Genomic DNA, 27587 nt, shown 5'->3' on the forward strand with positions numbered 1-27587 from the left:
AAATAAAATTAAAAAAAAGGTGAAGTTTATAAAGTTCTATAGAATGTCAAACGTGTCTGCAGTATGTTAAATACAGTGTTCATCACAGGTAGTGACTTGAGCTGTTTAGACTTCAAATGAAGTCCAAATGTCTGTAATAAGGAGAAACTTTAGACCTTCTCTCATCTCACTGTCTTTCTTTACTTTTAATTAACTTCTAAGGAGTACAAACTCTAAGGGACGTCGAAGGAGGATAATGTTCCCCTTTAATAACTCATATGCTATTAATTATGTTATATTGCTTATACATTACAGAACTGTGACATATTTGTGATGGCACAAATGTTCCAACATTCTGCAATGTAATTTGACAGTGTTTGATAAAATATACAGCAACTATAGCAACCGTCTTTTTGCAGGTATTTAATAGTTGAAAAATAACATGTACAGTATGAACTTTTTTCAATATAAAAATTTAAGTTTAAAATATGCTTTCACACACACACACACACACACACACACACACACACACACACACACACACACACACACACACACACACGTTTCAGATCTCTAAGGCTTTGTTCAAGCAGCAACAACTTTTTTTGGCACTTCCAACTCAAATACGTTCTGTTGTTTGTAGTCTTGATAGCAAAAACAAAAACCCAGCACTGCGAGTGCTATACAGATTTTCAGTCCGCTTTATGTACACCGTAAACAAAGACACAGTAAGACATTCTTATAAGAATATTTGTATGAGTGTGTTTTAAACTTCCATGCAGACTCGTATTAATGCAGCTTCTGTTGCGATGTACTCTTCCTCTTCACAACACACTGTAGCCTCATCTTCATCTGCCTTTAATAGCACCTATACACCACAGACAACAGTTTGGGGTCAGTTGAGCAGCATGGCCAGATCTTACACATTATGGTTTTCACATCACATGTGAATCTGATCATTTTAAAGATGCATGAGTCTACTGACTCTAAAACCCATCAGAACAGATGGACGAATCCAGCAATGATAAAGATATAGACCAGTTTTATATGTTCTGCACATCAAATACACACACACACACACACACACCCCCACACTGTTCCACAGATTTGCACTCATTCTCCATAGCATGAGATTATGGAAACATGTTCCAAATGTCACTGCACATTCTGAACAAATGGATGATTTGTGGGCATTTGGCGCAAAGCCAGAACTGAAGGAGTGAATGAAAGAAGGATGAGAAGAAAATGATAGAGGAGAGGAGGAAAACAATGAGAACGAGATGTGGGAAAGACCCTATGTTGCCCAAGAAATGGACCCACTTTGGGTCAACAGCTCTGTGGAAAAGTCTCTGGTCAAATGAAGAAAGATCTTTGCTGTAAATTAATTCATACAGAACAATTCCAGCATTCAAGAGGAAGAACACTATTATAACATACATAATTAAACTATTCATATACACACTAGAAACAAAACATTCACATTTCAACCAGCTGACAGATTTCATTTTAAATCACAAGAAAGAATAAACACAAACAAATAAACACACTTGAAACAGTCCAAACAAGGATACATTGTCCAGAAGGACTCTTGTTGCCCAGAAGGATCGTCATGGGGATTTTTGACTGACTAATTTTTTCCTGAATTTGAACACTGATAAAGAAAATCCTGGGTTTTGTACATAAATGCTGTTTGTACATTTTTCAGTGTTAAAATATTTCTTGTATCCCAGCTTAAAGTACAGAGACAACTGTAAAGCATTTGTAGGTTGACTCCCTGAAAAGAGTGAATGCAACTTGGTGTCAAGTTGGCTCAACCAATGGTGTTAGTTTAGGAGTAGGACTATTTGTTTTTCTGACCAAAGGCAGATGGGGGGCATAGATAATTTGGGAAACCTGATTGTAAACAACCATTATATTTGCTATTCAATTTTGTGCCACTAGAGGAGCAGAAATTACCCATCATTTCCATGCCACTGGCAACACCAAACTAATTGTAAAAATAATTGTACAATTAATGTGTTCCATTTTAAGTAAGGAAAGTCACTTTGAATAAAACTGTCATCTAACTGTCAAATTAGCAAATTACCAATTATTGATCCAGCTTTTTGAACAGCTAATAATTGAGCCTTCTCTAAGCTCCGCCTCCCTTGGCTACAGTTGCTTGCTCTGACAAGCTCTGCAGAACTTCCTAAAGGAATGAATGGGATATTGTCGTGAACGGCGTGGTTTTTCGCAAAATATTCTTATAAACGGAATGGATAATATTCTTAAGTGGGCTGGAATGAAGAGTGACATTGTAAGGCATATTTATCTGATGTTTTTTGTAACAGAAATAGTTAAATTACAAAAAAAAAGCATCATTTGATAGCGATTACACACCAGATAACATTAATGTAAGTGAACAGAACTGCTTATAACATATCATAACACACATACTATGATGCTGTGAACTCTTTTTTTTTTTTTTACTATAACATTTACTATTATGTGAATCAATACATAAATGAATTAATGTTCAGCTATTAGCTTTAATTTACCTTGGAGGAAATGTAGGTGTCCTCGCTGATGTTATTCATGCTCATTTGGGAATGAGGACTGACACAGTTTAATTCATAGTATGCTCTTCTTGACATATATATATATATATATATATATATATATATATATATATATATATATATATATAAATGTATTTATTTATTTTTTATAAAGAAAAACATTGTGTATCCTCTCTGGGTTCCTCGTGTCACTATTACAAGTGAACAGGCAAAATCATGTTTTCCATTTTTTAGATTTTAGATTTAAAACTACTCAAACACACATTACTCCTATAGGCTCTCATTGGAAAATAAGCTCAACAGTTGCTAAGACAGGATTGGTCAGAAATGCTTTTAAGGCATGGCTTAGCGAAGGGTCAATACTGTAAAAGCATACAGCACATTGCTGCAAAAAAAAGCATACAGCATACTGCTGCAAAAGGCTTAAAGTGGGAGTGACCAAATAACTCATTAATAACATGCTAACAAGCTGTTATTTCATGACATTTTACATTATTTTTCTCACCTCAGCTTCATCACTGCACACATCTGGCAACACCTCCACTTGCTCTGCATAGTCACGTGACCCCTCCAGTGATGTCATCTTCTTATACTTCCTCATCGTTAAACTGTCCACCACCCAGAACATTATAGACTAAAATAAAAAAGTTGATGCATTACAGATAAGTGTTAGGATGGATGGATGGATAATTTGACATATAGATGGATAAGCAGATTGATAAGTGAATGGTTAGATAAATGGATGGATGGATGAATGGATGGATGGTTGGATGGATGGATGGCTAAATGGACAGATGGACGGATAAGTTGATGGATAAGTGGATGGTTGGATGGATGGATAAGTGGATGCATGGATGGATGAGTAATTTGACCAGTGAATGGATAAGTTGATGGATAAGTGGATGGATGGATGGATGGATGGATAAATTGAATGATGGATGGATGGATGGATGGATAAATGGATGGTTGGATGTATGTATGGATGGATGGATGGATGAATAAGTGGATGGTTGGATGGGTGGAAAAATGGATGGTTGGATGGATGGATGATGGATGGATGGATAAGTTGATGAATAAGTGGATAGATGGATGGATGGATGGATGGATAGATAGATAGATACATGGATGGATAGATAGACAGACAGACAGATAGACAGATAGCATGTATAATTAAGAATGACTCACATTGACTATGAAAGGCACGATCAGCATGACAATGGTTAACTCCAGCTGTGGGTTTGGGATGTAGTCCAACACTACAGCCTCCAGCTACAAAACAGACACACAAAAACATACACAGTGGTCAGCCCTGAAATATAGCCATATCAATCTAATAATTAATAATAATAAAACCTGCAACCTGTCTCTTTTGTGTTTCTCATTCAAATACTCTCTTACTGATGATTACAGACACATTTCTAGACAGTCAATTGTAAGGGAGTGTGTTTCAAAGAAAAGAAAAGAGAACAAATTTTTACCATATTCTATATACCATATACCATATCTACTCATTATTCCAACACTGATCACAGTGTATCATTGTCTTTCTAGTCTCTGTCTTCTTTCAGTTCTTGCATACTTTGAGGAAGTTCTTTAGTCCAAACCATTAGTAATTTTTTCATAAACATTGATCCATAAACAAAGAAAGGGGACCAAAAACACAGATAGCACTTCCTTTGATTATTAACTTATGTTTCCATACAAACAAGTATGTCAAAACATGAAAACATACATGGCCAGTGTAGCCTAAAGGATCTATTTCTACCTGATTCATCCCTTAATATCTTTTAGAAAAAACAGTTAATTTAGATGTTACCATATGAAGTACATCTTTTTCAGACTGATTTCACTTTGAATTCGGCGGCAGTAGGTCAAAAGTTCTATTCCTGAAATCAGTCTGTGTTTACTGAAATGTGAAACCACTGCCCCCAGTGGCCAAAGCTGGAAGTGTTGTTAATGTAAAAAGTCCACAGGGTGGCATAAAAAGCGAGTTGTATTTTAAGTTGTCAATAATGTAAGTCAGGCAACTGAAATGCATATTTTGTTAACTCTACCCCCATACCCAAACCCCAACCCTAAACATTAACAGAAGTGGATTAAAAGTGTAATTTTAGAGCGAAAACGCAACATACGTAAATGTGATTACTCACTGGTTTCCAAAGGACCTAAATGCATTTCTCAAAGGTTTCTTGAGCTGCGCAAAATCAGAAGCACCAAAGGGAAAGGCGAAAGGCATTTTAGGCAAAAATGTCTGAAATTCGGCAAAATGGTGTCGATTTCAAGGCACATAATCATTCAGAAGTAGCATGTCGATTTTCTGTGCAATCACGTTATCTTTTTATGTTACTTGACAAAACATTTTACATTGTGTGCACACATGGAACATTTCAATTTGTCCAGATTTTAACTGTTCAAAACCAACAAACCTACATGTTTCATAACAGCTAACAAAGATGATACAACCATCACCCATGTACAGTCCAGCTGATTCTACTTCTGCCTGCTCTGGGCTGGTATTACTAAATATGGGGAAAGTGATGCCAATAGGGTGAGTATGTTTACTGGGTCAGCCCTCAACAAAAACAGACATTTTTTTGGGTGTGTATGTGTTTATTTTACATTGGTCCACCCAGGTATGAGCAGCACCACAGTCACCACACTTTTCTCCACAGCAACGATGAGTAAATATACCAAACACTGTGCCAGCCACGCCACCACACAAGGAGGGTCACCTTAAAGAAAGACAGAAAGAAAGACACGTTCAAAAATGAAAAAGAGCTGTTAGTTTGTTCCCAAGACATTGCCAAGGTGTTGCTGAGGTGTTTTGAGTGGTTGTTGGCACATTGCTATGTGGTTGCTGGGGTGTTCCTGGTGGTTGCTAGATGCAGACTGGCCCAAGTCAAATGAGCCAGTTTCTATGATATTTTTATCCCTAGATATGGCAGGGTACCTCCTTCAAAGTAAGTTTAAAAGCCCCGACATACTCCATACTAAATTATAGAGCAAATGGGTGTGATGACATTTAGAACAAAATTTGGCCAAAAGATTGTTGGTGGTTTATAACAGCTCACCAGAGCAAACTTAGTACCGGCTGCTAAACACCTTATTACTGCCATTGGTCGACGTCATCAACCTTACAAAAAATCTAAAAGCTAATTTGCATGTGAAAATTATCTGTCGCGAATTTGTGGCAAGTTTGCAGTGAACTCTCAATTTTTGTAAGGGCGGTCAACGTGGACACACCAGCGTGCAGAGTTAACAGGGAGCTGGTGCAAACTTACCTACATTTGTACAATTGTTCATGTAAAGACATTTTCCAAGAACATGTCATGCAATTTTTGTTTAATTAGTCTAAAAGGAATAAAATCTACTCCAATAAATAGTGCTTATTCACTCTGTTGTTTGATATGCTGCTTCACTCATGTGCCGTCTGCGGCCGAATGTCTTCACACATCTGCCCAAAGATGCCGATCATTCTTTTGTCTGTATTCTACCCATTTACACTCTTGTATACACCTATCTTTGCAGTAGTATCAGTGTCATCATAAAATACATAAAGAAGGGTAACCGGCACATTTTATGGCTGCGTGCTAGTGCATTAGCGCCATGAATGCAGAATGTAAACATGACAAATTATGCATTATCAACTGCATATATTACTTAAAATTATAATCGAGTGGTTTAAACTTCTTTTACTGATCTCATGTAAATGTACTAATATAAAATGGCATGACATCATTGATAATACATTTTTATGTCATATACTGTAAGTTGATGTATTACATGTAGTCTTGTGCATTTAATATTTAAATGCTCCTCTAGGGGGGTGGTCAAGATGGCGGCTTGGAGGAAGGTCAGGTGCTGTTGAGCTGGCACGTCGTGTCGCTGATTTGTTTACATTATAACCCACACAATGCTGCTTTTGTATGTTTTTTGCGACCCCATATCATACAATGAGCATTAACAACTACTTTTTGAGGCAGTCTAACAGCATGCCGCACAGGAAAGTTCCAGTTTCTAACAGCCCGTAAGAGCCTACCAAACATGCTAGCAAGGCGAGTGGTGAAGTTAGTCCATCTGCGTCAGCGCTCTCGGACGCAGTGCCGGAGATCATGGCGAACATCTCTAAAATCATAAATGAAAAACTCGGCCTGATATCACAGTTGTTACAAATGCAGCGCGCCGAATTTGAAGGCCGTGAAAAGTGGATCGCGGAGGCAGAGTCCAGGATCTCTGTGGTGGAGGATGCAGTTAGCCCGGTCGAGAGCATGCTGAGAGCCTTCGAGAAACAGATACTCGTGATGGGCGAACACACTGATGATCTAGAAAATAGAGGAAGGAGAAAGAACATTCACATTGTTGGATTACCAGAAGATGTCGAGGGCGATAATCTGACGTGGTTCTTTGAGTCTTGGCTGCCTGAAACCTTGCACATCAAAACAAGATGGGTCGGACAAAGTTGGAGAGAGCACACCTTTCGCTAGCCCCCAAGCCTCCTTCTACCCAGAGGCCGCAATCTATCCTGGTGAGGTTTCATAATTATCAGGACAAACAGCATGTCCTGAACGCTGCGTGGGAGATGGAGCGAATAGTTCGCTGCTAAAGTTCGGGAGTGCTACAGTGAGATTCTTTTGGGATTTCTCGGCTGCGGCCCTTCGCATGTGTAAGGTGTTCGATGAAGTGAAGAAACGTCTGAAGTCCACTGGTGCCATGTACAAGCAAATATACCCGGCCCTGCTCAAAGTCACTTACAGTGGCTCTACAAAAATGTTCCATGACCAAGCTGCCATTGAGGACTTCATCGAGTCACTGGAGGTGACCCCTACGGATAATGCATAAATGTTCGGCTTAAGCTCTGGGGGTTTCTATTTGCCTTCTGTGGATGAGCACTAGGGCATGGCTACTCACTGGTGTGAACCTTAGCTGAACTGGGGGTTTGCTTTTTTTTTTTTTTTTTTTTTTACAAGTTTATGTGGGACTGAATATAGGCGATGCTGCTTGGCGTTCTGAACAGGTAGTTTTCTTTTGTCTTCAGAAAGCCTCTTCACTTGAGCTCTCGTCACACGGGGAGAGGGAAAGTGCTTAATGCTAATGCCAATGTGGGCAATTTGTGTTTTGTGTTTATATCTTTTTGTTATTTGTATAATAGTTGTTTGTTTTTGGTTTCTCGGCTCACTTTTCATCTGAACGATGTGTTTATTTGCAGGCGGTACATGTGCAATATTATACTTTGCAAATACTGGCATTGTCAAGGATGAATATATGTACATGGAATGTTAATGGTATTCATACTCCGGTTAAGCGGAGAAAGGTTTTGACCTATCTCAGAAGAGAGGGGGTTCAGGTTGCCATACTTCAGGAGACCCATCTAAATGATCAGGAACATTTAAAGTTGCAACAAGAGGGGTTTGGGCAATTCTTTTTTCTCATCCTTCACGTTGCGAAGTCGAGGGGTGGCTATATTACTTAGGAAAAACTTGTCATTAAGGACAGAAGAGGGCACTATCTATTCGTGAAAGGGATGATGTACGGGGAAGAAATTGCTTTTATGAAAATATATTGGCGTTCTGGTCATCCAAGCAATTTTGTAGTAACTGCGTTCTCTAAATTGGCAGATTTCAATGTAAGGAGCTCATTCATTGGGGGAAATTTTAATTGTCACTTGAGTCCTGTCATTGATAAATTTCCCTTAGGTAAGTCTTGTCTGTCTTCTCAGGATAAGACTGTTAACATTCTTTGTTTAATGTTTGGAGGGCACAACATCCGGTGGACAAGGAGTGTACTTTTTTTCCAAAGTTCACTCTTCTTATACAAGGATAGATTATTTCTTTACTCCGAAATCTTTATTGCAATCAGTCATCTCTAGTTCTGTAGGTAATATAGCTATCTCAGATCATGCTGCTGTTTTTGTTCAGTACTCCCTTGGGAAACCGGGTATCAAATTGGGAAGTTGGAGGTTTCATCCTTTTATTCTGGCGGATCATAACTTTGTATCCTAATTTACGGAGGAATTGAAATCCTTTCTATTAATTCTGCCTCTACAGAAGACCCGTCATTGTTGTGGGAAATGTCTAACAAAGGTCTCATCACATCATACATGGTTAGCAAGAAGCACAGGCAGGTTGAACAAAGAGAGATTTTGGAATCTAAACTTAAGTTAGTGGAGAAAAAATATGTGAAAAAGCCACCCTCATGGAAGCTTAAAGAGATTTCTGCACTCCGCACTGCTTTGGACTCCCTTTTAACAAGGCTGAGGGGAAATTAGATATGCAAAACAAAAATTATGAGCATGGCGATAAAGCCGGGAAATACTTAGCATATCTAACAAAGAAAAGATCTGACTCTCAAAATGTTTCCTCAATTACAAATAGCTGCGGTAATTTATTCTTTGATATGATTATTAATATATATTCAAATAATATCTTTAAGGATTTTTATGAAAATCTATATAAGTCCGAGTCACAAGTGGAGGCTTCGGAGTTGATGGATGGCTTTTTCTCCTCCCTTAATCTTCCCAGTCTGTCAGATGATCAGAGGCACTCTCTCAACAATCCCATATCTAGGGAGGAGGTGTTGGATGATATTAAGGGGTTGCAGTCCAGTAAAGTGCTAGGACTGGATGGGTTCAGTAGTGAGTTCTAAAAAGAGTTCTGGAACCTCTTAGTTGACCCTTTGCTGGACATGTTTAATGATTATTTTAGCAAGGGTAATTTCCATATTAAACGTAGATTTGAAGCTCCTCTCCAAGATATTAGCTACACGAATGGAAAACTTACTCTCTTCCCTTATTAACGAGGATCAGACAGGTTTTATTGTGGGTCATAACTCTGCTATTAATATGCGTAGATCGTCGAATGTTATTCAGCTGTTTCGCCAGCAGTCTGTAGATAGTCTTGTGGTCTCTTTGGATGCGGTGAACGCATTTGATCGCATTAAATGGCCTTACCTGTTCCGCATGTAACATAAATTCGGCTTGGTGGAGCATTTTATTAGTTGGGTTAAGTTACTTTATCAGGATCCTCTGTCTGCTGTGCTTACCAATGGTCTCCGATCTTCCAATTTCAGTATTTGCAGAGGGACAAGACAAGGTTGGCCTTGATCTTCCGGACATTCGGAAATACCAGCTTAGTGTGCACTTGCATTTCATCTCTGAATGGGTGTATAAAAAAACCCCACCTCCCTATGGTTTGATATAGAAAGTTCGATGAGCAAATTTCCCTTGGTGAATTTGCTTTTTCTCAAGAAAATCAAATCCCTGAGAATGGCCTGTAATAACGCTATTACGATTTGTAATGTCAAGGCTTGGCAGACTATTAAATGTTTAGAGGGCAGATCTCAGGTTACTTCTGTGTTCACCCCAATCTGTGATGATCCTGATTTTCTGCCGGGGATGTTAGATGTGGGTTTTCGAGTCTGGGCTTTTCAAGGGATTTCTACTTTGCGTGAATTATTCGATGAGCCCACCTTAATGTCTTCTAGCCAATTAATGGATAAATACAGTATTCCTAAGCGGGACTTTTTTCGTTATCTTCAGTTAAGGGATTATGTTAAAAAATATACTACCCTGTTTGCCAACCAGGGTGTTTCGCACACAGTTGGGCAATTCCACAGGTTCATTTTATAGTGTTCTCAAAGAGCACTATAAAAGCACACAGCATTTAAAAGAGGTGTGGGAATGGGTTAAACGTGTATGAACGTTTGTATGAAAAAAGTGTAAAACGGATGTGGGTAGCCTCATTCATTGCTTTTGGTATTGTAGGAAAATACAGAAGTTCTGGTGTGTTGTAGGACAAGAAATTAGCAGGATGTTAACACTTAGAATGTAATCCATTACACATGCTGTTGGGGATGCAGGGTGGTTTTATTATAGATAAACATAAAGGGAAACTCTAAAAAAATTTAACATTCTGTGCAAGGAAATGTATTCTTCTTAACTGGATAACAGACAAAGCCCCTTCACTACTACTCTGGCAAAAGGTTGTTCTTGAATATGTATCATTGGACTATCTTACTTGTATGCTACACAGCAAAGACAATGTTTTCATAGAACATGGGAGCTTTTTTTGTCTTATATTGGTTTAAGCATTTCTACTATTCTTGTAAGAGGGTTTGTGTAATGCAGACTTGTGCCATACTTTAAAGGTGCACTCAGTAATTCTAATTCAATACACTTTTTGTCAAATTCTGCAAATATCTCCACACAGTCTGCCAGCTGTCCGTTCTGTGGGAGGGCTGAAAAAAAAATCTAGTATTTGTACACAGCCCTGACTCTGTAAATGGGACAAAAACAAAGTGGATCAGACTGATCCACACAACACTACTCCAGCCAATCAGCAACAGGGGGTGGTTCTTGTGTGTGCACAGGATGGGGGGTGGGGGCAGAGCGAGAGGGAAATTCATTAGAAGAGCGAAGGCAAATTTGGCTGATGCGAACTTTCTAAACTCCAAGAAGGACAAATGGCTGAGAAACAGACCAAGAGAAAAAGGTTAGATGAATATAAACTAAAAAAGAAGGATTATGATAAGTCGAGGGCTAGGAGCCGTTTCAACATCGGCGAGACTTTTCAGCAGTGGAGAGACCTCCGAGAGGTAAAAGGTTTGAAGATGGATGCAGAAGTTGCTCTTTTTCTTCTCGATAGGTGGGTAACATACATTTTGCTATGTTTTACAGAACCCATTTATGCTGTTGTTGTGATGTTAGATTTAGTAGCAGGAGAGTTGTGAGTGTCTGGAGCTGGTGTGCATAACATTTTGGGGGTGGAGCTTCCAAAGGAGCATTGAAGGGAGGGGTGTGTTTGTTTAGGCAGTTGAGTTCGAATATCAACAGTGTTTCTCAGGAATTGCTGAATGCACTTTTAATAGTCTGCTATTTGATAATTTCTTCTTTTTTTTTTCATATTGTGTGATTTTTAAGTCACTGTCTGCTTAGTCATTGTATCTGTGAGCTGAGTTGCTGTTGTTGTTTCGTTTGTGGTTTTGTCTGTCTTGTGTATAAAGTTGGAAACTAATAAACATCCTCTAAACACCTCCCCCAGCGATGTGACCGGTGTCTGAATGTTCACAAACAGTTACCACTGCTCAGCTGTTTCGGAATTTATTATTTTTTTGGCTCTGAGCGAAGAACAAAGAAGAACTTTTCAGTGAGTATGCCGGGGCCTTAAGGAGTTTTTCACCCGTTTTATCATATGCCAAGCGAAAAGAGCAAAAGTAATAGTGCTAGCTTTAGCAAACACTACTAAAATACATACTGTGCATCAGTGCAATGACAGATATTTTTGTGGCAAACTAGACTTAAGTTTTGCATCAAAGAGTACCCAGTTTGTAAAACACATGTACACACACAGAAGCTCAAAGAAACAATAGACTTCTCTGCCAAACATGCTTATGCAGACAGCATCTCTCACTCAACTTTAAAGACACACCATTATTCTGAGATCAAAGACAGTATTCTTTAAAGTCAACATAACATAAAAAATTACCCAATTCATTTCCCTAACACATGTTACAGGTCTTATTGTTCACAATTCATCAGATGAATAAAATCAAGCCCAGAATAAAAAATTTTTAAACTGAGTATCCTGTTTTACTCGGTAATATGGAATGGGTTTTAAAAAAAAGTTTTTATGATAGACATCATAGACAGATAGACTCAAACAAATTTAAAATGTATTCTCACATTCAGCAGATATGTGAAAATATTTGGTATTGGTAATAAGAAAATTTGCATGAGGAACAACTGATGAGTGGGACCAGACATTCACGGTCATCGTCAGATGTTTCAATTCATAGCTGTTCTTAAATTGAATTTAGTACATTATATTTGTACACAGCTAAAGCGTATTAACCAATCAGCATCCTGGACCGGAGCGGTCCGTTTTTCAAAACTGTTTTTGGTGATTGTAGCAACAGTGTTAGTATGAGAAACGAGTATTAAAAGCAACCAGCCATTAACGGTCTTGCCAGATACCACTTCTGGTTAGCTGTTGAGATTGTGTTAATCAAGAATCACAATTCAAGAAAAATTCATTTTCCACTCTCAAAATTAATACCACAGGAAGTAATCCCAAGGTCCTGGGATTCAAAGACCTTGAAAAGAGATCTCGTGAAATTGAAGAAACAGGGGTGTGTAAAGTGGGAGTTTGATTGCTTGTGCAGACTTGCTGGAAAGTGTCTGAAACATTGCGATTTATTTCCCACCAAATCAGAGCAATAAAAAAAATATGTTTTTGGGTGAATATCACAGTGTTTAGCATGACTGCATGGAATAAATTATATTATATTCCATTATATAAAAACCTTTAAAGGCGCACATCCATATAGCAACCAATAATACAACAAATAACACATCAGGTTAGGTTAAGGCAGAATAAAATTTCATCCCTTAAGATTTAATTTTGTTTGACTTTCATCATGTAAATGATGGAAAGTGAAGTATTGGTATTTTCATTGTTGGAACCCTCTTAAATGATCAGCTCACAAAAATTCTGATAAAATAAATATGGCAAACAAAACAGGGAACCAAAGCTGATCTAAGCAGAAAAGCAGTCATGAACTATTGCTAGGCCCAAAAACATCTAAAACGGTGGGTGTATTCCATCTGCTCTGCGTGCAAGTGCACAACTGTGAGTGTGTGTGTGATTAAATTTCCATGGTGTTTTACCAAGGGAATATGGAGCCAGAATGATCTCAAAAAGAATATATTTACAAAATACAATTCATAAATGCACAGCACAATTCACATTCACAAAATCCGATTCATAAATTCAAAATACAATTTATAAATATACAAGAAAGGGCACAAATATTTCCCCAATTGCCCACACTTTTCACTTAAATTCAAAACGTTTTTTGAATTAATTTGCATCAGAACATTTATGAATGTTGTTACATTTATTTATGGATCATTGAATCTGCATTTGCAAATCATCACGTGTGTGTGGATTGCTTTGGATTTGTGTGTGTGGCTTTTTTGAGACTTTCCTGCCAGGTTTCGATTCACAAATTGCATTTTTTTTTTATTTTTAGGAAGTCCTCTTTAGCTAATCACATTGAGCTTTTAATCCACCAGTCATAACGTGCCTTGCTGAACTTTGTTGGATATTGTTTCCCATTACCATAGTTACTTATTCATTCCTATGAGAACAACAGGGAGAAATATCTAATAGATTTTAACAACGAAAAGCATGATGAAAAGATCTTAGGTAGTTTTTCTGCATTTTAGACAAAGCAATAAAACCCGGAACTGATTTTTTAAATCGCCTTTCCTCCTACAAAATAGAAGCCTAAAGAAGAGCAGTGAAATTCAGTGAAATTGAGGACTTGATCTCTTCTTACTGGTATAAAGCAAATAAGGAGGATAAGTATAGCGGTAATTGGGAACGTCTAAAATACGAAATTGGAAAATATTGTAGAAAGATTTGTAGTGCCTTAGCAAAACGAAGGAAAATTGATGAAGATAAAATTATGGCTAGAATCAGTGCTCTATCACTAAAAAATGCAGAGGACCTTTCAGACCCTGAGAGGACTGAACTCATTGATCAGAAGCATCGATTAGAGGATATATATAAGCGTAAGTCTGAAGGGGCCTTCATTAGATCTCACAGGAAATGGCTTGAGGAGGGTGAGCAAAACTCTGCCTATTTTTTTAGATTGGAGCAACAGCAAGGAACTCTCATATTCAGCTGCTACATATTAATGGGAATGCCACTGGTGATATTAAATCCATTGCGGTCTCCTGTGCTAAAATTTCTAGTGATTTATACTCCTCTAAATTTTGCCAGTGTTCCACCACAAAATTCTTTGATTCTTTGTCATACATAAAACAACTTAGTAATAAGGACTGTTGCCTATGCAATGCTCCTGTTATTCTAGGAAGGAAATTGTTGATGCGATAAATAATCTAAAGAATAATAAATCCCCTGGTACCGATGGGTTATCTGCCAAATTTTACAAAACTTTTAGCAAAAGGTTGGTACACTTTTTAAATGAGGTATTTATAGAGAGTTTTGAGAGAACGGAGCTTCCTCCTACTTTGTGTCAGGGGCTAATAACCTTAATTCCTAAATCTGACAAAGATCTCCTCTTGATAGATAACTGGAGGCCAATCACTTTGTTAAACAATGATTACAAGGTCATTGTCCTAATCTTAGCAAAGAGGCATAATAGATGAATGCCAATCCGGATTTATCCGTCAGAGACATATTTCCAATAATATACACTTGATTCTAGATTTAGTAGTTTATTTTGTTCTTATTTCCAGTGATAGCTTTATCCTCTTTCTTGAACACTATAAGGTGTTTGATTGTTTAGAACATGAATTTATGTTACAGGCCCTGCACAAGATTGGATTTGATTTTTGTTTTGTTTTTTGTAGTTGTATCAAAATGCTTTTTTGTAATGTGAATAGTTTTATCTGACTCAGTAACAGTACCTCTCCCCAATTCGCTTTACAGCGTGGTGTCAGACAGGGCTGTACAGTTGCTCCATACCTTTTTTAATAGCTACACAATTTTTAAATTTACACATCAGACAGAGTCCTGTGAAAGGAATTACCATTTCTGATACCGAATTAATTATTAGTCAATTGGCGGATGACACAGCACTATTTCTGGAGGATGGTTCACAGATCCCGGTTGCCTTAAACTCTCTTCGATCTTTTTCAGATGCTTCTTGGCTTAATACTAATAAATGTGAATTACTCCCGATTAAAACTTGTGTAATATCAATCTGTAGTATCCCTGTTAGAGAAAGTGTCACATATTTAGGAATCAAAATAACAAACTATACTAAATTGAGATGCCAGATGAACTTTGACCTGATTGTTGACATTTTTTTGGGGTTGTTAAGAGATTTATCCCTGAAAGGCAGAGCTCTGCTCACTAAGGCAGGAGGTATTTCTAGATTGTCCTGTGCTTCTCAATCCTTATATGCTGATAAATCTACTTGTTAATTGATTGATGGAATGTTGCTTAAATTTTTATGGAAAAATAAGACCCATTATGTTAGAAAATCTGTTATAATAAATTCTTATAGTAAGGGTGGCTTACATTTTATTGAATTCAGCTCTCTTAATAACACTTTTAAAATGAATTGGCTCAAACACTTTCTTCACAAGCACGTTCTTTTTGGCTTTTTTTTTTTTTTTGTGCTAATGACAAGACTATAGACAATGCTAATTTCTGCATAAATTTACTTTTGTTAATTGGCAAATTTTACATTCATAAATGTAAATACACAAATTGTAAACCCCACTTTAATATATTGAAACAAGAACTGAAGCTGTATGCAGATACAATCTCAACATCGGTTAATAAGAAAGTGATCAAAATGACTAGAATATGTATCATGTTTGACATTCTTTCTTAATGTGCATACACCATCATTTGTGTACTCTCTTTTTTTGAGTGTGTTTTACCTATTTATTTACTTGTTAATTTGTTTTTAATTATCTCCTTTCTTTCCTTTTATTGTTCTTTTCTGCAGTTGTTTTCTGTTAGCTGTCTTGTCTGTAATGGCTTGCCCCACTATTACCTATTTTGATATAGGAATATAGTTTTTTATATTTCTATACGTATGTACGTTCCTGTTCAGTTGTTTATGTTGAATTAGCAAAAAAAAAAAAAGTAAAAAAAAGAAAAGGCTCATTAATTCAGGAACTTGATAGATACGTATTTGTAAAAACGTTTTGAATGTATTTTATTGATAAGTATTTGTGTGGGCAATTGGGGAAATATTTGTGCCATAACTTGTATATTTAGGAATTGTATTTAGAATTTATTAATCGGATTTTGTAAATGTGAATTGTGCTGTGCTTTTAGGAATTGTATTTTGTAAATATATTATTTTTGAGATCATTCTGGCTCCATAAGGGAATCCCACAGAGGGAAAAAGCAAGTGTAAGGAAACTACCCAACCCTTCTTGAAAAACATAACACGTAGCGCCCTCTGGTGGTAATACAACACAATGCCCTTTCAAATCCTGGCCACACATAATATAATGGAAAATTAAAGTATATATACCTTTTAAAGTATTAAATAGAGCTGTAAATCAATAAAAAACTTTAAAAGAATTAAACACAATTAATAAATACTTGCTGATATATATATAGAATTAAATATAAAATTCTCATTCATTTAAATAATTATAAATACATTTATAATACACTTAATTCATATATTCAGATAGAAATATATTGCATTATTGTGAAGCACTGATTATACAATACAAAATGTGTCTTTAGAAGACTATATACTGTATATATATATATACATATATATATATATAGAGAGAGAGAGAGAGAGAGAGAGAGAGAGAGAGAGAGAGATATGCATACAGTAACCTTTATATCACTGGTCAACAGTCGAAATGCTCCAATTTACAACTGAGTTCGTCAATGAGTTCTTGTTCCTGCACTATTTTTAATTGTCGGTCTATGTACATTTGTTTAAGTTGACGCTTCTGAAGTATCTCACTAGTTTTAGCATCATAAAGGCATTTTTGTAGGATGCTCTGTCAAATTAAAAGTAGTTCAAACATTGTAAATCGTATCTTGTGACCCTTGCATTGTGTTGTGCTTTGTCCATCTATCAAGAACACATCCTGTGTGACCGGATGTCATGTGGCTGTGCTGCCTGTGAGGTCTGTTGAAGCGCACTGACTGCCCCCTTCTGTCACCGCTTGTAAAAACACAAAGTTACATTTGTGTAAAGCTTGAATTGTTCTGACGTTAGGAAAATACATACTTTTGATACGCAATTTACTTTTTAACACTTTTTTTTTCATTAATCGCACTATATTAACATGTTAAATCGTAAGCTCTAGTACTAAAATATTTGTTAAAAATAAACTAAAACTAGAGGAAAATGAATTAGTGGAAAATAAATTACACAAACACACACACACACAAAGCAAAGTTTTCATTCCAAAAAGATAATTTCCCCTGTTACTCAAGCCCTTGGTATCATTTCCTTATCCATTTTACTCACCGTATTCTCCAAACATCAGCAGTGTTACTTGTTTGTACTCCACTATCTTAGAAACAACCTTCACCCCCACCCAGATCACCAGCATTCCCAGTGTGGCATCCAACAGGAAGTTCAACAGATACCTGAGAAAGATGAGAATCAGTTAGTTATTTTTATGTCAGGATAAAGCTATAAACTTGACAAACAGTTGATGGTTGACTCACAGAGAGCAAGGGTCTTCATTGGTGAGCGTGGAGAGGAATACATTGGCAAAATGCATGAAGAGAGAACCAATGGCCTGCTTAGATGTATCAAAGAACCTGCAGACAGAAAGAAAGATTTATTTTTCTCTTTTAATGCTCTTATTCTGCTTATCCTTCATACTTTTCTAACATTTACTAAAGTACCAGATTCTCCAAGGTCTTCTGATTCCGACAGGCTCACGATACCTCTTCACTGTCAAGACACACATATACACATGTATCACTTATAGTACAATATTGGCTGGCATTCAAAAAAAGTGTCATAATAACACTTATTACACTAATATATATATACAATATTTTTAAAGTCTAACAAAATTAAATAAAACTTTGTATTATTTTATTTTAATAAAGATTACTCAATTTAATTGATGGAATTTTGTTACATCACACAAACATATCAATAAATCATGATAATAATGAAAAGGGTCAGTTGAAAAGCACAAAAGCAAAAAATAAAATAAATAAAACCTGTCAAAATTTGCAGGTTGTTTTCCACTCTTTACATACACACATATATTTATATATATATATATATATATATATATATATATATATATATATATATATATATATATATACATACATACAGTACTGTGCAAAAGTTTTAGGCACTTGTGAAAAATGTTACATAGTGAGGATGTCTTCAAAAATAATGTCATAAACAGTTTTCATTTATCAATTAACATCATACAATATCCAGTAAACAAAACAAAACAAAACAAAAAAGCTAAATCAATATTTATTGTGACCACATTTGCCTTCAAAACAGCACCAGTTCTCCTAAGTACACACGGACACAGTTTTTCTTGGATGTTGGCAGATAGGATGTCCTAAGCTTCTTAGAGAATTCGCCACAGTTCTTCAATCCCAGACTGACTCTATGATGTTGAGATCCGGGCTCTGTTGGGGTCATACCATCTGTTGTAGGGCTCCTTGTTCTTTTTCTATTCACTTCTATTGGCAAAGGGAATGATGAAATCTAAAATGTATATTTCCTACTGATACACTATATTAAAATAATTTTAAGACTAAAAATATAATGCACCTCAGACATTTGTACAGTACTGTATATATATATATATATACATATCTCAAATCAAATCAAATCCCTTTATTGTCACTCAACCATATGCACAAATGCAACAGTGGGTGAAAGCCTTGGGTGCCATTTCCAAGCAACATCGCAGTTTGACAATTACAATAAACACACACACACACACACACACACACACACACATATATATATATATACAGTTGAAGTCAGAAGTTTACATACACTTAGGTTGAAGTAATTTAAACTAATTTTTTTAACCACTCCACAGATTTAATATTAGCAAACTATAGTTTTGGCAAGTTGTTTAGGACATTTACTTTGTGCATAACATGAGTAATTTTTCCAACAGTTGTTACAGACAGATTGTTTCATTTTATCACAGTGACTATATCACAATTCCAGTGAGTCAGAAGTTTACATACACTAAGTTAACTGTGCCTTTAAGCAGCTTGGAAAATTCCTGAAAATTATGTCAAACCTTTAGACAATTAACCAATTAGCTTCTTATAGGAGGTGTACTGAATTGCAGGTGTACCTGTGGATGTATTTTAAGGCCTACCTTCAAACTCAGTGCCTCTTTACCTGACATCATGGGAAAATCTAAAGAAATCAGCCAAGACCTCAGAAAAAAAATTTTGGACCTCCATAAGTCTGGTTCATCATTGGGAGCAATTTCCAAATGCCTGAAGGTACCACGTTCATCTGTACAAACAATAGTACGCAAGTATGAACACCATGAGACCAGGCAGCCATCATACCACTCAGGAAGGAGATGCATTCTGTCTTCTAGAGATGAATGTAGTTTGGTGTGAAAAGTGAAAATCAATCCCAGAACAACAGCAAAGAACCTTGTGAAGATGCTGGAGGAAACAGGTAGACAAGTATCTATATCCACAGTAAAACGAGTCATATATTGACAATCTGAAAGGCTGCTCAGCAAGGAAGAAGCCAATGCTCCAAAACTGCCATAAAAAAGCCAGACTACAGTTTACAAGTGCACATGGGGACAAAGATCTTACTTTTTGGAGAAATGTCCTCTGGTCTGATGAAAAAAAAATTTAACTGTTTGGCCATAATGACCATCGTTATGTTTGGAGGAATAAGGGTGAGGCTTGCAAGCCGAAGAACACCATCCAAACCATGAAGCATGGGGGCGGCGGCATCATGTTGTGAGAGTGATTTGCTGCAGGAGGGACTGGTGCACTTCACAAAATAGATGGCATCATGAGGAAGGAAAATTATGTGGATATATTGAAGCAAAATCTCAAGACATCAGCCAGGAAGTTAAAGCTCAGTCGCTAAAGGGTCTTCCAAATGGATAATGATCCCAAGCATTCCTCCAGAGTTGTGGCAAAATGGCTTAAGGACAACAAGTCAAGGTATTGGAGTGGCTATCACAAAGCCCTGACCTCAATCTGATAGAAAATTTGTGGGCAGAACTGAAAAAGCATGTGTGAGCAAGGAGGCCTACAAACCTGACTCAGTTACACCAGTTCTGTCCGGATGAATGGGCCAAAATTCCAGCAACTTATTGTGAGAAGCTTGTGGAAGGCTACCCAAAACATTTGACCCAAGTTAAACAATTTAAAGGCAATGCTACCAAATACTAACAAAGTGTATGTAAACTTCTGATCCACTGGGAATGTGATGAAAGAAATAAAAGCTGAAATAAATCATTCTCTCTACTATTATTCTGACATTTCACATTCTTAAAAATAAAGTAGTGATACTAACTGACCTAAGACAGGGAATGTTTTCTACGATTAAACGTCAGGAATTGTGAAAAGTTTGAGTTTAAATGTATTTGGCTAAGGTGTATGTAAACTTCTGACTTCAGCTGTGTATATATATATATATATATATATATATATATATATATATATATATATATATATATATATATATATATATTTTTTTTTTTTACATATATTTTTTATTACATATATATATATATATATATATATATATATATATATATATATACACACTATATATATATATATATATATATATATATATATATATATATATATATATATATATATATATACACATATATATATATATATATATATATAAATATATATTATTTGCATTTGTAAAATGTAAATATTTTAAATAAAAATATTTCTTAACTGTATAAATCTACCTATTTATCTAGTTCTATCTATCTATATACTGGATATATACTGTAAAAATAACAAATAGAAAAATAACGTACAGAGTGGCACTAAAAGTTATTTAGACACTTAAGGCACTGTAATACGGCATTACAACTATCAAGAGAGATTTCACAAGCACATTTTCATGCAAAACAATACACAAAAACAAGTTTGTTAGGTGTTAAATTATCAAACTAAAAATATACACTGTTCATAATGAAGACAAAATGTATTTTGTACATGCATGACTGAATAAAATAATTTTTACAGAAAAACAAACAACAACAAGGTTATAAATTCAATGAAATTATGATTAACCTACACAAACACGTCAAGAAAAGTGCACTCAAGAGAAAGAATTATTCAGCAGGAACTTTATTGTGTTCACTCTGAAACTGAAACTCTCTCTCAAACTGAAGACATAATCCGAAGGATGTGTTCTCAAATATGCAAACAGTAAGTTTGTAATCAACAGCCAAACAGAAGCAGAATGATTACTGAATGTGTGCGCAAACAAACACTGATGACGTCAGCATAAAGCTGCCAAAAACAAGACAGTGCCCAGAATAACAGAGGAAGTATATACTGTAAAAACACAGGCATACGCAGATGCCGGAAAGTGTCTATAAAGTACAAATGTCAAACTTTCCCATCTGTATATAAGAGTCTGTGTAATTCTAATGAAATTGTAAACAAACCCTTCTGTATTCACAGGAAAATAATATCAATGATCAGATATTAACAAATGATTAGGGTATTTTTGTCCATGCACAGCAGAATGTTTAATGATCAACAGGAACAGCACAGATCCAGGGTAATATGTAACTCTGGAAAGGTCAGAAGTCATTTACCATGTTTTGGGTGGTCATTCAGTGCATGATCTTAAAACACACTGACTGACTGAAACAGAACACTAGAGTTTTAGATTGGTGAGTGGTAGTTTTGTATGGAAAAATAGGTTTAGGGATTTTGAAAAATTCTAAGGAATTTTCTAAGGATTTTGAGTTCCTTTGATTTCAAGCAAAAAAAAAGTATTTGAAAATCTAATAAAATAAATAGATAAAAACAAAGGTACATGATTTTTTACCAGGGTGTAAACTACAATCTCATGAAGCATTGTGAATGAAGCAATCAAATTAAAAACAATGGAAAGGATAAGAAATTTTTGATTTAAAGTTGTTGATTATAAGTATAGAGACCATATGTTTTATGTTTACTGCAAAATATTCAGATACATACAAATATAGCTATTTGAGAGCGTAAGGAGTGCGACTCGCTTGCGTCATTCACAGTGAGTCATGGGAGTGGGCGGTCACTGCATAGCTCCGCTGAAAACAACTCGCTTCATAACTCGCTTTTGGCGCCCCTCTGTGGACATTTCACATAGAAAATGGAGTTCACACGTGCCCATATGTGCAACAACACATCACTTTGGCCACTGGGGGCAGTGTTTCGAATTTCGGTAAGTACAGACCAATTTCAGCTTAACAAAAAGTCAATCTACTGTGAGATCATTCTTGTGGGATCATGGGTAGTAATATTCAGAACAATTTCCTTTATTAAATACAATTTTAAACAATAAAGTTGAAATGACGTGGACTGATGGCTTCAAAGGAAGCATACACCATCGATAAACAACCTCAGAGCTCACAGCAGGTTCGTCTTTAAAGGTTTATAAGTTTATATCTTCAGTATCTTCATTATTTTCCATATGGAAAAAAATGAGCTGAATTTTTACTTCCTCTATAGTGGTACCTTGCTAAAGCAGATCTAAATCAGACCTTAAGGTTGAATGGCAGATCACATGACTGGGACCCCAGCTGGAAACAAAGTATAATTTGAGTTTGGGGTCTGAACATCACATGAGCTGCAGGGACGTTGCACTGTCATGTGATAAAGTGATCAACCAGCTGAGGAATCTCATCTCTAAACAAAGCTGTCTCTTATGAGAATAGGCTTTCTGTAGGAAAGCAAAATTTGCATGATAAAAGGACCTTTTCTAAAGATTAAGCAGGTACAACATACCTGCTCAAGGTAAGGTGAAAGATGCTTCACAAATGAATAAACAAAATGAGAACAAGACAAGTATTTTGAACCTAACAAACACAAAAACTTACACATCAAATTCATTAAAGTTTAATCTAATCCAGATGGTTCATTCTTCTTCTAAAAAGCAGTTATTAAATTTTTCTTAAAAGTTCATTTAAAAGTTCATATTGGTTTCAAATGCAGAATTTAGTGACAAAGTTTAACTGACGTTGACAATTAACAAATGGGTAGTTGACAAATAAACATGGACATGATTTTTTATATATATGTTTTGTTTTTGTTTTTTTGTTTTTTTAACACATTTTGCTTATTTGCAGTTTAATTAAATAGTTCTGCAGTGTCAAATTAATGTATTCTCTACACGTAAAAACTAATTTATAGTAATTATTAAAATAAATTTGAAAAAAATATTTAGTTAATAATTAAGTAATAGTTAATTAAATATAGCATGTCTGACACTGCTTGAAATTTCATGTCAACAACCCAAATACAGTTGACAGTTAATGGTTGACAACAGTCACATCTGATACTGGTCACCCTCATCCTAACACAGCAGACTACGAATAGAAATGTAATGTTCCTCATTTGAAATAGAAATAATGCTTGTATGTGCAGAATAACATGGTGTAAAAATATTTGAGTGACAAAAAATATGTTTCATACAACCCAAGGTTATGTAGCCTATAGTTTGGTGTATGCTATTCCTGAGTGTAAAATCCTTGTCTATTAAGGTCATTGAGATTGAATGATGGATAACACGACTACAAAGTCACTTTGTTTCCTTATTGCCTTAAGATAAAATAATTGACCTAGAATTGTAATAAAAAAACAGCAGGAAGAGGAAACAGCAGATGGCACAGATACATGGAAACTATGACAACCATTTTCATGTAAATACATTTTTTGCCAAGAAAAAAAAAAGTGTCATCTGGTAACATCTAAATTAATTGGATTAAAAAAAATTCTATGACTGAATGAACCTGACTACATTAGGTAACAGCAACCAAAGTCATTTTAAAGTGTGGGTCAAGGAGAAACAGCTGTACCCAGATAGCACATGTACATCTCAGAGATGTCTGTTTTAGATCTTTTCATTTGGAACACATCACAATCTAATTAACATCTGCTAAACATCTTAAAAAGATCAGATTTACAAACATTCTAAATCATAAACGTCTCAAAGACAGGACACGTCTTATAGACGAATTGCAGATGAACAAGCAACGTAAAAAAAATACATCTTCCAGATGTAAACACATCAAATAGACGTCTGGGTGAAGTACGTGTGCTATAAGTGTAACAACACATAGTCACATCCCTGACAGCACACGTGCATCACCCAGACGTCTATTTGATGTGTGTTTACATCTGGAAGACTTGTTTTTCAAGGTTGATTTCACATCTGCAATATGTCTGTAAGACGTATGTCAATAGGCATGTCTCGGATGTTTATAAGACATTCAGCAGATGTCTTTAAGATGTTTATAATTTAGAATGTTTGTAAATCTGATCTTTTCAAGATGTTTAGCAGATGTTAATTAGATTACGACGCTTTCCAGATGAAAAGATCTAAAACAAGCATCACAGGTACGTGTGCAATCTGGGTACAGTATGATGACTGTAAACAAACAAACCCAAGCCACGTGCTGCTTCACATTCATTAAACATCCGGATCAGAAACAATGCAAAACACATAGAAACACAGCTGAATTTGCGGTTTCGATTAAAAGCTAAAGAAACTTACACATTAAAGTGCTGAAAGCGAGAAGAGCCAGCAGACCCTGAATCAAAACACTGAATCCGTCCATCAGAGTCCCGTCCACACAGCCCTGATACTCCGATCTCATAATATCGCTCATATTAGTGCGACTCTTCAATAAACCATACATGTACATGTTTACAATAAGAGCGGTCCTTAGTGCAGTAGAAATCCTGTGGAATTCCCGTCTTAACAGGTTTTCCGTATAACTTCACCCATCAGAAGAAGGAAGAACAGAATGATGAACCGAGATCGCATATAAATCGCAATATCTGAGAAGTCGCGTTAAAGTTGAGCGATGTGACATAAAGCATTTCTCTCCCGTCTCGCTTTCTTTCTTTCTTGTTAATGAATCAACAATGGGGGAAAACTGCTTGCTGACGTCACCTCCTGCTGCTGAATTCTCCTGCAGCCCTTTGTCCCCTAAAACACATCACATGTGCGTGTGAGAAAACATGTTTGGAATGGTATGAATTTCTGGTAATTGTGTTACAATAACTTGACATACTTAATTAACAGGGAACAGTGCCTTTTGTGTCCTCATGACTTACTACTGATATAATTAACAGGGTATTGAACTTTACTTTAAACATTACTTTAAACATAACAAGTAGCCTAACACAAGTTAAAATAATACAGTTTAAATGTAAAATGTTTGCTTTCCATCACAATATGACTCAGTTTGCATGACCCATACATCACCATTGCATTTTTATGCATTATAGAGAATTATTTATTTATTTACTTTTAAATATACTGAAAGCTGGGAGTAAGCCTCAGGCAGCTGTTAAGACAGTTATAGGGGGCCCCCTTGTGGCCTGAGAGGGAAGGGAGAATGTAACTGCAAGGAGAGATTTGTATCAAATGTGACAGGCATGTGCATGCTCAAAGGGTTTTCATCATCATGAAGCGCACCTACAAATCGTGAGTGGAAAAAAGTCGGGGGGCAAGTAGGATTTCGCTTAGGGTCCCCATGTGCTAAGATACGGCCCTGTTGTTGCATTTATCGACATAATATGTTGTGTTTTCGTTTGAATTTTGTTACATTTATACGCCTTTTATCCACACTACAGCGACATGTTCCTCTAACGAAAATGGAGCGGTTCGAAAACCCTCTCCATTACTCTATTCCATATTTTGGAAAACTATGACAATTGGAAACTGAAAACATATTAGTGTGGATGTGGTCTAAATTATACAGCACTTACTTTGTAAACCCTAAATGTTGTCGTTAGTGGAAAGATCAAGTTGTCTTAATTAAACAGTACTTGAAATGCCAAATTTTGGGATGATAACTCAAATATCTATGTTCATTTAGCTTATTTATCTTAAAAATCCATAGACTTAAGATATGCGATTGCACGAGTGTCCCTTCTGTGCGCGCCAGTGTTATTGATGTTGTTGCGTGAGTGTTTCTCCAGCGCAATCGCGTGGTTAAGTTAATACTACATGAACACCAAGTTAAGTGAACTTCAAGTTTTGGAGAGTTTACTCAATCAATTGAGTAGAGTCAACTTATTAGGGTTTTTAGTGTAGTTCCAGTCCTCAAATATGATTGGATGAGCGGCATTTCAAGAGTAAGGCCTACTGATTTGTCCAAAGGACTGGGATGCTTTACTTTTTGTGTCACTCCGCTTCTCTGTGTCCATTGCTTTCCAAATAGTGGAGGGCATTTTTTATTTCACTTTCATTTTGACATCATTCACTGATTCGTTCAGTTGCTGTTACTGGAGATTGCATATATACACCAGTAGGTAGCGACAAATGAGTCTCGTTAATGTTATGAATGAGTCATTCAACTATTGACTCAAGTGATTCATTAAAAACAGACCCATTCACCACCGAAATAATGGAAGTGAACTATTTATTCAAAAACACGATTTGTTAACAAACAAAATATTACTAGTTCAAAACCAGAGTTTTAGTGCAATGCAAAGAGAGCTGTGGCTTCTTTTGGAACTATTTTTGCTGGCTGAGGAGAAATGCACAAATTAGCTTGCTAAGTTTTGTCTGAAACGTAAGTTATTTCATATTATTTACTTGTTTGTTAAATTGTTGTATAAACGCAATAGCACACTGTGCAACTGTGCGGCTGCTACAGCTGAATCACATATTTTATATGATATGATATGATACAATATATGATAAAATATATGATAAAGATGACAGTACAACAGCACTTTTGCTCATTTGATATTGCTTAAATATCATATAGGCCTATTAAAGATACATATCTATATATCTGAGAAGTCATAGAACCATTAAAATAATGATTTTGAAATCATAAATAATTTTGACCAGTGGTTCAAACAAAGATAGATTTCTTTTACAGTCTTTATGTATTGTAAAAGATCCATGCAGTTAAAAATTAATTATTAGTATTTATATTTAATTATGTTTACACTTATATTGGCCTTCTCAAGCTCAATAGTTCAACTCTGTTGTGGGAAAACATAGCGATCAGTTTTTATCTTTTTTTTTTTGGCCAAAAGTACAAAAATATTGACTGTGAAATTTGCTGGTTTGCTGTTGCTAGCAATTTTTGCACTAACCTTCAACCCCATAGCATTCAACCCCCTAAAATGTTAAATAAAACAGGGTAGACACAAAACATGTTTTGAAAGAGTGATTGTGGGATAGGGTTAGCTTAGGCTTAACTTAGTGTTAGTAACAATAACTAACTATTGGTACTCTGCAAGGCTGTAACCACAAATGTAGGATGTAGGATTTTTGAACCGGCAATAAAAAAACATTAAAAAATATTTAAAAAAACATACAGTATTTGTTGACCACTTA

At 35.8% G+C, this 27587-nt stretch overlaps 1 protein-coding gene across 1 annotated transcript; it reads right to left on the reverse strand.

Annotated features, from left to right (window-relative positions):
- Nucleotides 1-399: 399 nt before the first annotated feature.
- On the reverse strand, nucleotides 400-25157 carry tmem110l (transmembrane protein 110, like). The gene is made up of 8 exons (XM_051691335.1): nucleotides 24777-25157; nucleotides 17909-17957; nucleotides 17726-17821; nucleotides 17523-17644; nucleotides 5157-5269; nucleotides 3723-3806; nucleotides 3043-3171; nucleotides 400-847 (listed from the first exon to the last, which is right to left on the reverse strand). Exons 1-8 carry the CDS (start codon nucleotides 24925-24927, stop codon nucleotides 746-748), a joined length of 846 nt encoding a protein of 281 aa, XP_051547295.1. The 5' UTR covers nucleotides 24928-25157; the 3' UTR covers nucleotides 400-745.
- Nucleotides 25158-27587: the final 2430 nt, after the last annotated feature.

This window comes from Myxocyprinus asiaticus, chromosome 47 (genome assembly GCF_019703515.2).
Source record: "Myxocyprinus asiaticus isolate MX2 ecotype Aquarium Trade chromosome 47, UBuf_Myxa_2, whole genome shotgun sequence".
Lineage (NCBI taxonomy): Eukaryota > Metazoa > Chordata > Actinopteri > Cypriniformes > Catostomidae > Myxocyprinus > Myxocyprinus asiaticus.